We start from the raw sequence: 14352 nt of genomic DNA on the forward strand, positions 1-14352 counted from the left end.
GTTTTTTAATGGACCTCCTGGTTCACAGTAGCTCCTGGCTTATTGAACCTGTGTTTTTAGTTACTTTATTCTTCCTTGCTGCCTTACTGCCTTTAGGACTCCTCCCTTACAGAGTTGTGGGCTCCTATTTCCCTGTTTCCCTGTTTCCCTGCTGGCTCTGCTGGCTCTGCTGGTTACTACTCCAGCCCCAGCTAAATGTCCGGGTCAGCTTTGGGTCCGAGGGTTCTTTGCAGTGCTAGCGCTGTCTGGGAGGTAGCGCTGAAGCAGAGGTCAGACCCGGGACCAGGGTTCAATTCCCGACGTGGCAGGGACTGGAGCACAAATGTCCACGGACTCGATAATTCTCGCTTCTGTGCCTGACCTAATCATGGGTTCACACTCTGCAACTCTGGGCATTAAGCTTGCTTAATCTCCAAAATGCCCCCCCCAGCAGGATGCCTGGCTTTCACCTTGGGGATGCCCAGTAGGGTCTATCTGTAAAGAATGGATAATCCAGGAAGCCAAGGTCGTATGTTGATCTTTATTTTAGTTTAGGATATAAATTAGAGAACCCCATTATCCATTCTTTACACTATCTCACAGGGAAAAGCCAGGGCAGGTTCCCAAGGCAAGCGCTTAGAGACCCCTGGGTGATAAGCGCTAGATAAATCCAATATACAATAAGTGGCTGTTCCAAAAGGCTTACGCTTAAGAGTTGTGTTGTTTGTCTTGATTCTATAGCGCCAAGAAACCCAAGGGTGTATGTGCGCTCAAGAAATTGTTATTAACATAACAATTCAATTGAATTGTTCAATATTCTATACAAGCCATACTTGCTGCTTATTTATTTTAAGCAACTAACAACCATTGAAAACCAATAGTCCTAACTTGTTGTAGGTATGATGTTACTTGTATCATATAGCTGGACGTAATTACATACATATCAAAAAACAAATCGGGCGGCACACTGTGCTAAGAACAGATTTTTAGATGGTGTATTTAAGCCACGCCCATAAGTACTTTGGCCACGCCCCTTTGAGAGCCCCCCCTAGTTTTTTCATCCCACTTAAGCCATGGCTGAGCCTCGCTTGTAACTCAGACAGCTAAAAAAGGTGCCCATGTTTGCGAATGTGGGCAGTTTTTAATGTATAAAGACACACGTATACGTCTTTGGGAATGTATGGAAGAGTGCATGGATTTGCGCTAGTTCAAGGCAAGGTTTGTTTTAATATCAGTGAAATTAACAGTAAAAATCATCCCCATAAACAGTCAAAAAACTAGCCCATACACGGACTTTCAGGCCAGCCCATCTGGCACTGCCTGAGTACCTGATAGGCCAGCCTGACCCTGTTTGGCCAGAGAGCTCCGCCATACTCCACAACAAGAGATCCAGTAGACTGAAAGGCAGGTTGTTTGGGAACCAAACAATTTTGTCATGACTCATCATGACTTGTGTCTGGCCTCTCCTTCCTTTACCGTGAATCATACCTGGGCTCTGCTGCCTTCCCCATGACACATGCCTGTGTTCTCCATCCCTAACATGATTCGTGCCTTAGCTTTCTTTTACCTACAGTGATTCATCCTGGAGTGTGACTCTCCCTGCTTAGTATGGTGCTTAGCGCGTCTCCCTTCCACGACATCCCACTCCTACCTCTATTGTACAGTGCTCTGACACCTTCGGATAAAGTCCGCGCTTTATAAAAATGCATTAAATGAAATAATTTTTTTAAAAAAACTAAACCTCTCAGCCCACAACCCACACACAGATTGTTCGTTGTCCACGGATTGACTACCCCCCCCCCCCCCCGTGCAGAGTTAGCAGCCCTCTGCGTTACAGCAGGGTCGGTCTCCGTAACACCCTTACCCTTGACCATGAACACTTTATTATCCCAATACTATAGGTAAGGCGGCGGCCTTGTTCCCCATGGAGCCTTTAGGTACTCTCCTGTGGCTCACGCCAGGTGTACCTTCCAAGGCCTAGCAGTCGGTTGCCAGGGGAGATAGCAGTCGGCGACCATCTGTCGCCATAGCAGCCAAACAGCCAATCACATTGTCCGCTCGTGCCCCTCCTCCTTCCTCATGCTTTAGCATGGGGAGTAGGAGGAGCCGTCACGTGACGTCAAGACCTAGGTGCGCGGGAGCGTGCGCATGCGCGCTGCTGGTGGCACAGGGAGCCAGAGTTACAGCAACCGGGGAAAGGGGTTAAGGGAGCAGACGGTCCGCACCAGACCGGAAGTGCCGGGGGCGCGCTGGGGGGGGCGGGGAAATCGCGCTTGCCGGAGGCAGCAGTAGACCATAGAGAATCAGGGGCAGCTAGAGCGGCGTACACGGAGGGAAGATGGCGGCTGCGGCGGTGGAGGCCGCACCGCTCCGTAGCTGAGCGGAGTCCGTAGCCCACAGGAGGATGAGCCTGCTGTGCGCACAGTATCTCCGGTAAGTAATTCTTGAAGTCCATGTTAGTAAATATAATTGTGTTAGTGGAGGTGTGTATGGCGGGGCACAAAATCAACATCCTGACACTGGGAAGGCATAAGAGGGTACCTGCAGGCCTACGGCAGGTGCTGAAGACCTTGTGGGCGAGAACTCTTTGTATTAGACGTGAAGTGCCAAATGATGGTCCAGAAAGATAAGATCGCGGTACTCTTACTGACACAAATCTAAGGGGGCTGTGTACCTAAGGAGAGGCATTGGGTGCTTTAGAGTTCTAGTGGGAATGTGAGGTGGGGGGCTAGGTTGTCAGTCTGGTATATGGTTGCTAGTTTAAAGGTAGTGCGCGCTTGGTGAGAGCACATCGGGGAGAATGGGTAAATGTGAGCCAAGGAGTGTAGATGAAAGCCCACTTGAACCATGTGATCATCTGTTCTAGACGAAGGGGTTCTGCTGGGGGCTGCATGAGAGGTGGTGGTCCATTGAAACTGGGAAAGAGTGTGGTCGAGGACTCCGGCTGCGACAGCAAGGACAGGGTCCTCTGGCTTCCTGTGGCCTGATGCCTAGCTTGTCAGAAAGGCTGGCAGATTGAGCGAGTCTGGCTGTCAGCAGACTTGTTGAAAAGATGTGAGGTGGCGTCCGAGCTGGTGAAGCTGGCAAGTCAATTGTGTACTCGGATTGTTTAAGCCTATGCAAACAACCTCGAGTCCAAGACTGAATTTCTTGCCCTACGTCAATTAGATATTCGTATTTGATGTCTTTACTCGGCATATCCAACGTGGAACCCATGTCTGCTCGAGATACTAACGCGGTCAACTTTTATTCTGTAACCCATTGACCATGAAAAAGTACAAGGAACACGATTTGTGAACTATTCAAAGTCTGTGATGGATAAATACAGCTGAATTAAATCTTTAAACTACGAAAATCTGCATATGTTATTGTCTAAATGAATGTTTAGTGTTAAACTTTGTTTTAATGTGATGCGAGGTTTACTTTTCAATATTGATGCCTAGCATAATACTCGTTTTACGTTGTTAGACCACCCCCCTGTTGCCGCCAGTTGTCTGTCTAGTATTCACCCACACTAGATTCCTTCTCCCACATGTGCACACTACCTTTAAAAGATGTGCGTGCATCTGTTCCTCTGTTGCCCCAGCTTTCTTTATCTTCCCCCCCCCCCTTACACGTATATTTCTCAATGGCACGATAATTCCTAGGAGTAGAGGGTGATAAATGATTAACTGCGTCATTGTCCAAACCCTAAACTAGTTTGCTCAATACTAATGTATGAATCTGGGCACACAAACGGCGCAATTTCTTCCCCCCCCACTTATATTATGGCTATTTGCTAAAGGTAAATGTGTTTTATCATCTCTCTGTGAGTAACCTGTTTATTTGTGGGAGTAGCTAGAGGAAACATTGAGGGTGAAGCGAGATTTTTGATACATGTGGAGATGGTGAGATTGATCAAAGAAGGGTATACATTCATGGTAGCAGAGGCTGAATGACTGCAGAGAGTAGCAGAACTGAAAAAAACGATACGTTATTAGCCAGTTTGACTTTAGAAGCTGAAGGAAGAAGACAATGGATAGCAGAGGCAAAACAGAGTAGGAGGTTGACTTATGGTGATAGGAACTTGTTCTCTTGCTGCCAAATAAATTACAGGTCTTACAGCTCAATTCAGCGGTACTAAGTGAGTCACACCTTGCAGTATCACCATTGAGTTGAAGCTACACGATCATCCTCGAAGAATCCCACTGCCATCTCCTGCCCTAGAAGTGAACGCACTGCGGTTTGCCAGGGTACATTCCAGTCGGTCAAGGTACACAGATGAAGCTAACACTTGTTCAATAGCTTCCATTCCTCCATCATGGGGAATGGAGGTATAGAGTGAACACACGTCCACTGTGCACATGATGAGTTCTGTATTTTTCAGTTCATTCATGATAGGTTCAAGCTTCAATAAAAAGTCTGTGGTGTCACGAACGTGTGACTCAGTTTTGAGAACGAAAGGTTGAAAATATTTATCTAGAAATTTGCCCACATTCTCGTGGATACTTCCTCTGGTGGATACGATAGGACGAAAAGGAGGTTTAGTGGGGTGTTTATGCATCTTGGGTAGCATATAAAACACAGGCGGTTTCGGGTTGATCGGAGTCAAGAATCTTCTGGTTTTGTCATTAATGGTGCCGTTGTCAAACGCCAAATTGATGATTTGAATCAAATTATTGGAAAACTCCAAGGTGGGGTCCCCCGGAAGGACATCATAGGTGTTAGTGTCCATGATATGAGCCTCAATCTGTTGTTCGTAGAAGGTGGTATCCATGATCACCAGGGCACCGCCTTTATCCGCATTCTGACAAGTAATGGTGGGATTGTCAGCTAGTTTTTGTAAGGTGTTTCTCTCCTTCTTAGTCAAATTCCCATGTTTCATGGGTTGTTGGAACGGTAAATTCAAAATCTCCTGTTTGATCAAGTTCTCAAAAGAGTCAATAATCTTGTGGCTTTGGGGTGCCAAAAAGTACTGTGTGGGCGAAGTCCTCGAAGCATATCTTCTTCTTGTAAAGGTGTAGGGCAGATGTTCTGGAAATAATGTCTGAGACGGATATTCCGTACCAATTTGAAGGCACTGACTTCTAGCTCCAAGGTATTAGTTCGTGTAGTAGGCACAAATGATTGTCCCTTTTGTAAGGTATTGATCTCTTCAGTTGATAATGCGATAGAGGAGATGTTGATGACAAGATTTTCTTCTAAGTTCATCGTCTTCTGTTTGTCTTCTTTGCTTTTGTTGCTGGTGGAGTTTTTTCGAATTCCTCGGCGGGTTTTCCCCCCCCGGTATCTTTTTGTTGATCTTGGCCCGATTCTAAAAAATGAACCGCGGGATCAGTGGAGGTACTCGATGTCTGTGGTTCCACATTAGATGTATCGCGGGTTGGTCTTTGTCTATTGTCTTCTTCAGAAGAAGATGTTTCGTTGCCGGAAAAAGGATTATAAGGTTAACTAAAACGGAGAGGAACTCGCACATCTGGTTATTCACAAGGTGATGAGTTGTAAAGAGGTGTAGTGTGCTGCAAGAGGAAAACACTGTCTGGCCATGCAGTGCAAAATCCAAAGGAACTAATACAATGCTCCCTCAACTGGGAGAGAGCACCTCTGAGCACAACGGCGGGGACCAACAGGTCTTATTCCATAACACAATCGGTTGGCCAAAGGTTAATGGCAAAAAGCACCAAACTGTTCTTCCAGCATTCAAAATTTATTAAACTGATGTTAAAGTTGATGATTCATAACTCATTGGAAGGAAGGTATTCAATAACATGTCTCCATCATTGGAAAAGTTTTTTAAACAAATGATCACACATCGCGATGCATTTCGGGCCACGCCCTTCTTCAGGGGATTACTCTACGAAAAAATCCAAATAAAACAAATCAACAACATGTCTATCTGTTAACAGGCGAACAAAATATACGTGGTACTCCTGTGTCACCAAAGGGGAGTGACGGTGAAAAATGAGCAGCCAAAATAGAAACCCTAACCTGCACCGCAAATCCAAATCATGCGTGATAAATAAAGGTGAACAAAATAAAATATAGTCAGAATCATGCGATGTATAAAGCACAAAAAGGATATCACCGCATGTTGAGTGGTGTACTCTGAAGTGAAACGGATGAATATACGCAAGGCTAGTGCAGAAAGAATGAATAAGCATCACTCGTGCAACTACAAATAATGAAAAAGTGCGGAATCGAGTGAGCTAACAACCATTAACGGAGCCGAAGGCTCCACGTGCAGTTAAACATCATGGGTTCAGACAGAGTCCCAGACAGGGTACTTACAGAAGCGTGATGTTGCTCAAACTCCAGGGGCACATTGTGCTGAAATTCAGTGAACCGCCTTGGTTTGCTGTTTGTAGGATGCTTTTTACTTTTTGAAGGCAAAGAGCATGATACTGAGCCCTTCATTAGCACCATAGGCAATTTCTGCCAGTTTGAACAGTGAATAACAAAGGAACTCTGTCGCCAAGTAAAGCTTTGTTTCTTGTTTGTTTTTGTACATAATCTTTATAGATGTTGTTAAATGCAGTGTCCTTCATATGTAATTATAATACCCGATGTAGCCATAACCAATGCTTGACATTGATAGAGTACCATTGTGTTGCCCCCCTCTGTTATGTTAGAGACCATTGGAGGAATGAAGTGGCTCAGAATCAGTTGTCAAACCACGTTTCGTCTTCATTAAACTTTTTGAATATGTCCTCTATGTGCTTAGGAATAGGCCGTTACATCTTTCACATGACTGATAGTGCACATTTTTAGGAGAGGAGAGGGAGAAGGAGCATATGCCTACTTTAGGAGTTAAAATCTATTATGGGCGGGAGATGGTAAAACTTTATAGCAGTAAATGGAGTATTTGGATGATGATGCTGTCTTTGCACCATAAGTGTATGTGGCACATTTGAACAGAAGTGTGGAAAACCCCATACATACTATTTATTTTTTTCACTTGCTTTTTTTTTCTCGTAAAATATATACTTTGTTTGTAGCTTTTTTAAATTTCACTGCACATCGGGAGAACTATTTGCCTCACTCTGATGCACAAATTACCAGAAGATACCCATTAGAAGACCTTAAAGAAACCATGTACTTGCATCCAATTTCCACTCCAACCAAATTTGCGATCACGGGACCATATGATAACGCATATAAGCAATTTGATAATAAATATTTTGTAAATCAATCTATAAAAATAATATGGAGAAACCAAACAGTGTACCTTAATATGCAACATAAATATTACAATCAACAATACAACACATGTAAATAAAAACAATACATATAGTTGAAAACAAGGAGAAAAAAAAATCTATAAAAAAATTTTTTTTCAGAAGAATTGCACTCCCACCAAGTGTGTCATTGGGTATATTTGGATATGAACAATGACCTATTCTAATTGTCCAAGCACTGTGGGTTGTTTGTCAAAACTGTCGGCATGTTTCACTGTCTTTATTGGGCTTTGCTCCTCCCAAACGAATATCTATACGAACATTTTAACATAACATCTTAAACAAACAAATATATATAAATAACATCTTTAAACAACGCAAAAAGACACCAATAAAGACAATATCCTTAACTAAGACATGCCCATATAAAATTACGGTAGTGGCACAAATACATCATACCCTCAACCAACAAGTGTCATTCTTAGGGTCAACATCCACTCACCCGTGTCCCTTCCACACCTTCATGTAACCATCTATATCACCACAATCAAGTTATTGAGATTGTTACCTTTCTCAACAAGTTTTGGGAATGCAACAGGTCCCACCTTTGTTTAAGTTAAAGCCATTTGCTTTGCTAATGGTATTGTATTATAGTTTTGCATTAATTAGTGTTTGTGTTATGTGTGGGTGCAAGCTGTTAGAATTGTTTTTGTTAGCTGTGTAGAAGTTTAAAGCATAGCGTTAGTAGGAGAAGAGCTGTGTTTAATATTTGTAAAGGAGAATGATTAGAAGAATAGCATGAGGGTTAATGAAGTATAGTGAGGAGTGGAATATAATGAGGCAGAAGAAAGATGCAAAGGGAGAGCATATAGGGAAGAGGAAGAAAGTGTGGAGGAGATTAGCATTATTTTGAATGAAGGAAAGTGTGGAGAGCAGTATGATGCATAATGAAGGATAGATGAAAACCAGTCGATTACAGCCAACCAAGTTCTAGAGTTGCACTCCCCCCCCCCCCCCCCCTCCCACACACGCCCCCCTCCCACACACGCCCCCCTCCCACACACGCCCCCCTCCCACACACGCCCCCTTCCCACACACGCCCCCCTCCCACACACGCCCCCCTCCCACACACGCCCCCCTCCCACACACGCCCCCCTCCCACACACGCCCCCCTCCCACACACGCCCCCCTCCCACACACGCCCCCTCCCACACACGCCCCCTCCCACACACGCCCCCCTCCCACACACGCCCCCCTCCCACACACGCCCCCCTCCCACACACGCCCCCCTCCCACACACGCCCCCCTCCCACATACGCCCCCCTCCCACACACGCCCCCCTCCCACACACGCCCCCCTCCCACACACGCCCCCCTCCCACACACGCCCCCCTCCCACACACGCCCCCCTCCCACACACGCCCCCCTCCCACACACGCCCCCCTCCCACACACGCCCCCCTCCCACACACGCCCCCCTCCCACACACGCCCCCCTCCCACACACGCCCCCCTCCCACACACGCCCCCCTCCCACACACGCCCCCCTCCCACACACTCCCCCCCCCTCCCACACACTCCCCCCAACACACTCCCCCCTCCCACACACTCCCCCTCCTCCCACACACTCCCCCTCCTCCCACACACGCCCCCCTCCCACACACGCCCCCCTCCCACACACGCCCCCCTCCCACACACGCCCCCCTCCCACACACTCCCCCCCCCCCTCCCACACACTCCCCCCAACACACTCCCCCCTCCCACACACTCCCCCTCTCCCACACACTCCCCCTCTCCCACACACTCCCCCTCCCCCACACACTCCCCCCCACACACTCCCCCCTCCCACACACTCCCCCAACACACTCCCCCCTCCCACACACTCCCCCCCTCCCACACACTCCCCCCCTCTCACACACTCCCCCCTCCCACACACTCCCCCCTCCCACACACTCCCCCCTCCCACACACTCCCCCCTCCCACACACTCCCCCCTCCCACACACTCCCCCCTCCCACACACTCCCCCCTCCCACACACTCCCCCCTCCCACACACTCCCCCCCCTCCCACACACTTCCTCCCCCCTCCCACACTCCCCCCTCCCACACTCCCCCCTCCCACACACTCCCCCCTCCCACACACTCCCCCCTCCCACACACTCCCCCCTCCCACACACTCCCCCCTCCCACACACTCCCCCCTCCCACACACTCCCCCCTCCCACACACTCCCCCCTCCCACACACTCCCCCCTCCCACACACTCCCCCCTCCCACACACTCCCCCCTCCCACACACTCCCCCTTCCCACACACTCCCCCCCTCCCACACTCCCCCCCCCCTCCCACACACTCCCCCCTCCCACACACTCCCCCCACCCACACACTCCCTCCCACACACTCCCCCCTCCCACACACTCCCTCCCACACACTCCCCCCTCCCACACACTCCCCCCTCCCACACACTCCCCCCTCCCACACACTCCCCCCTCCCACACACTCCCCCCTCCCACACACTCCCCCCTCCCACACACTCCCCCCTCCCACACACTCCCCCTTCCCACACACTCCCCCTTCCCACACACTCCCCCTTCCCACACACTCCCCCCCCTCCCACACTCCCCCCCCCACACTCCCCCCCCCCCCCCTCCCACACACTCCCCCCCACACACTCCCCCCCACACACTCCCCCCCCCCCACACACTCCCTCCCACACACTCCCCCCTCCCACACACTCCCCCCTCCCACACACTCCCCCCTCCCACACTCCCCCCTCCCACACTCCCCCCTCCCACACTCCCCCCTCCCACACTCCCCCCTCCCACACTCCCCCTCCCACACACTCCCCCCTCCCACACACTCCCTCCCACACACTCCCTCCCACACACTCCCCCTTCCCACACTCCCCCTTCCCACACACTCCCCCTTCCCACACACTCCCCCTTCCCACACACTCCCCCTTCCCACACACTCCCCCCCTCCCACACTCCCCCCCCCCCTCCCACACTCCCCCCCCTCCCACACTCCCTCCCACACTCCCTTCCACACTCCCTCCCACACTCCCTCCCACACACTCCCCCCTCCCACACACTCCCCCCTCCCACACACTCCCCCCTCCCACACACTCCCTCCCACACACTCCATCCCACACTCCCCCTTCCCACACACTCCCCCTTCCCACACACTCCCCCCCTCCCACACTCCCCCCCCCTCCCACACTCCCCCCCTCCCACACTCCCTCCCACACTCCCTCCCACACACTCCCCCCTCCCACACACTCCCCCCCCTCCCACCCCCCCCCTCCCACACACTCCCCCCCCTCCCACACACTCCCCCCCCCCCAACACACCCCCCCAACACACTCCCTCCCACACACTCCCCCTCCCACACACTCCCCCCCCTCCCACACTCCCCCCTCCCACACACACTCCTCCCACCCCCTCACACACACTCCTCCCACCCCCCCTCCCACACACTCTTCCCACACTCCACCCTCCCCCACCCCCCCTCTCCCGCCCTCCCCCACACTCCCCCACACCCCCCCCTCTCCCACACTCCCCCCTCTCCCACACTCCCCCCTCTCCCACACTCCCCCCTCTCCCACACTCCCCCCTCTCCCACTCTCCCCCCTCTCCCACTCTCCCCTCTCCCACACTCCCCCCTCTCCCACACACTCCCCCCTCCCACACACTCCCCCCTCTCCCACACACTCCCCTCTCCCACACACTCCCCCCTCCCACACACTCCCCCCTCCCACATAGTCCCCCTCCCACACAGTCCCCCCCACACACTCCCCCTCACACTCCCCCCTCCCACACACTCCCACACCCCCCTCCCCCCTCCCCCCTCACACACTCCCCCCCTCACACACTCCCCCCCTCACACACTCCCCCCTCACACACTCCCCCCTCACACACTCCCCCCACACACTCCCCTCCCACACACTCCCCCCCACACACTCCCCCCCCCCCCCCACACACTCCCCCCCCCCCCACACACTTCCCCTCCCCCCCACACACTCCCCCCCCCCCCCCACACACTCCCCCCCCCCACACACTCCCCCCCCCCACACACTACCCCCCCACACACTCCCCCTCCCACACACTTTGTATGTTCTAAAAGGTTGTTTGTTGCGTGCTAAGGGCACCCTCCCCCTCTGGGCCACCATGTAGTGCAAACCATGGGTTCATCCTACTGGAAAGCCACAAGAGATCGATGACCTGCCATTCCAGTATATGAGTATACCATGTAAATGCTTATGCGTACTGTACCTAGAAACCTACACCCAGACCTGCATAGGTACAGCCTTTCTGGTACACTATTGAGTGCCATGGATATCTCGGGCTCCAAGTTTCTCTGCCCTGGTTTCGTGCTGTGGGATTACTCTCCCTTTAGGCATAAAGAGGTGAACCAGGAGCTCAGACAAGCAGTAACTTAGTTTTGCACCTGTCCTTTCGATAATAGCATAAAAACTTGTCTAGAGCATATTATGCCTCTTGCTTACAATCCTTTTGATCCTGTTAGTAACTGTCATACTCACGATTTACAGGATTTGTGCTTGCTGCTGAAGCAGGATTGCAAAACGGTGTATATGCTTCAGAAGGTTTTTCCAAATGTCTTTTGAGTGAAATAATTTAAACTCTGGCATTTTAATAGCTGGAACAGATGGAGAGCCAGTCTGTTATGCTGCTGAAGAATATCAGATGTATGGTCTCACTAAGGGTGTGGGGTTGCTTTGTTAGTATGGTTTAGAAAATGCAACAGCAGTAACTTATGTAGACTGTGTCGGGGAAATCTGAATGATGCAGTTCTGTCCTTGTGTAGCAATGAACAATATATGAGAAATAGATTGTGTTTTGACGTCTGTGATTTACAGGAGTACAAATTGGCATTTGCCAAAACTTTGAACTTGATAATATGAATGCCTGCAAGAAATGTTTAACATATATACAATGTTTGGTGACTAGTTTTGGGGGGTAGGGAAGATGGTTCTAAATGCTGTGATTTTATAACCAGTTTTTTTCATAAGTTTCCTGCTGCTACGGATTGGATGAATTCCTCCAGTTTAGGCTTGTTTTTAGCTCTAGTCCAGTTCACAGGCTTAATAGATTTCTACAGGATGAGCAGTGTTTTTAAACTTAACACAAGGCAATTCTGAATTTGAGAGGCATGGATGGCAGTCCTATTTGTTAGTGATGTGTGGCACAGTGGGAAGCAACCTTCAGGTGTATGCAGTCTGGGGTGTCCAAGCAGGGTGTTGCACCGTTTGTTAAAGGCCAGGAGCACTCTGTGTGGAGTGGAAGGTGTTAATTGGAAGAAAGATTTGGTTCAGTGCTGGACTTGTACTAAGCATTCTGATGGAGTTGGAAAAATAATTGGGGAGCGTTGTTCCAAGCTTCAGTTTTGGATTGGTTCCCCACTTATGAGAGTGAACCCGATTGGACTGTGACCCACTATAGACTTTGAAGACTGGAGGGTGACTATGTAGTGTATTAGTTTATATTGCTGTGTGGTGGATGCCTACACTACCTTGTCGGCTAGATGCTAGACTCCTGACTGCCAATGTAGTCCCATGTCTTAGTCGATTAGAAGAACCACAACGCTCTGTTCAATTCGTGAAAATAATTGAGGCAAAAATTGAACCATGGAAGGCACCTTAATTGCAGAGAAAGCTACGGGAGTTCCTCCAGATGGATTGTCTGTTAGTCAGGATATGGAAATCAGTTGGTGACCGTTTGAGGGTTGACCGTGCATGCCTTGTGGTGGCCTGAAAAATGAATCGAGGTTGTCGTCTCTGTGCTTTTCAATACAGAGATAACAATTGCTTGTTGAATTAAAATATGATGGACTGTAATACAAAAAAGAAAATTAGTAACACATTCTTGAAATTGTGTTTTTGATGAGAAAATGTTTTTTTTAAGTAGCTGTTGCCTTTACCCACCTGGTTTAAAATGCATATTTTGGTTCTTCTGATGGCAGAATGATGATGGTAAGCAAAAGTTGGAAGTAAAGTCGGAGAGAAAATCATTTTGGGCTAAATAAAGGGTTTGAGCGCATGTGAGATTTGTGACTGCCACAAGATTGTGTTTTAGTGTTCATGCAATATAGGAAGGCCTCGCTTGGTATTGAGTAGTTGTTTATGCGGCACAGTTGCCAGAGAGGGATTTATGAGAGGAAATTGTGATGGTCATAAGCTGCTAGCCCACGGGCAAGGAATGCTGTGATGGGGAAAGTGGGGTGAGGAATCACCAGGGTGGAAAAGTAGGTGTTTATTTTTACCAACAAAGTAATTGATCCTTTGCATTTTTGTTTGGGTATGTGAAATTAAACGTTGGACAGTGTATTTGCAGAGTTTGTGTCCCAAAAGGTGCTGTTCCTGTTTTGATGTATATGGTCTTGATGTAGTAGTCTTTTTGGCTTTACAGTTGTCTAATTTTCTTTGCAGTTGCCGAAGCTGGATGGTTTTTTTGTGAGGCTTCAGAAATGTGCATTAGTTGGTTGTAGATGGTGATGTTTTCCTGATGGTGTGTTTTTTTTACCTTCTTGATACTGAGAGGATGCATAGATATCCAAAGCCATAATTGCCCCAGTTTTGGGGTTCACAATGTCGATTTGTATATTAGTATTTTTTCAGACTATTCATTCTAAAAGCTCGGCTATGTTTATTTTTTTATTTTTATTTAAGGAGTTTTATATAGCGCTTGCCTGACCCGAGGGTATCGGAGCTCTTTATAACAGTTACAATGCAGAGATTCCCAAAATACAGAATAGTGTAGGTCGATTGGCGGCAAGTCCGGTAATGTGGCTTGTGGACATAGTCGCAGCTGTGAGAGGTGACTGTTTCCACACTCTTGCTGAACCCATCCGTTCCCAAGGGAGCGGTCCAGGATCAGGACTTTGAGCTGTTTTATTAATTTTGCAAAAGAGGTAATAGTTCTGATGTGGGGGGTAATAGAGTTCCAGATTTTGGGCGCGCTCCCGGCGAAGGATCGAGCTGCAGTTTTTTGTTTTCGAGTTTTCAGCGGAATGAGTAGAATGAGAGTTTGAGCTTCTGAGGTTCCTGGTCTGACTGGCTTATTTGAGTTTGGCCGCCAAATACTCAGGTTTGGCGGTGTGCAGGGCTTTGTGTGTGAGGAAGGCTGTTCTGAAGCTTGCCCGCATTTCCACTGGGAGCAATTTAAGTTCTCTGAGTGCCGGAGAAATGTGATAAAATGTCTTGATTCTGT

At 49.2% G+C, this 14352-nt stretch overlaps 1 protein-coding gene across 4 annotated transcripts in view; it reads left to right on the forward strand.

Annotated features, from left to right (window-relative positions):
* The first annotated feature begins 2094 nt into the window (after positions 1-2094).
* SMG7 (SMG7 nonsense mediated mRNA decay factor) overlaps positions 2095-14352 on the forward strand; it is a 582851-nt gene continuing 570593 nt past the window's right edge. For all 4 annotated transcript variants that reach the window (XM_086955704.1, XM_086955713.1, XM_086955721.1 and 1 more), the window contains exon 1: positions 2095-2412. In XM_086955704.1, coding sequence (XP_086811830.1) covers positions 2384-2412 — 29 coding nt within the window. In that variant the 5' untranslated portion in view covers positions 2095-2383. The remainder of the gene's footprint in view (positions 2413-14352) is intronic.

The sequence above is a fragment of the Lissotriton vulgaris genome, chromosome 1_1 (assembly GCF_964263255.1).
Source record: "Lissotriton vulgaris chromosome 1_1, aLisVul1.2, whole genome shotgun sequence".
Classification (NCBI taxonomy): domain Eukaryota; kingdom Metazoa; phylum Chordata; class Amphibia; order Caudata; family Salamandridae; genus Lissotriton; species Lissotriton vulgaris.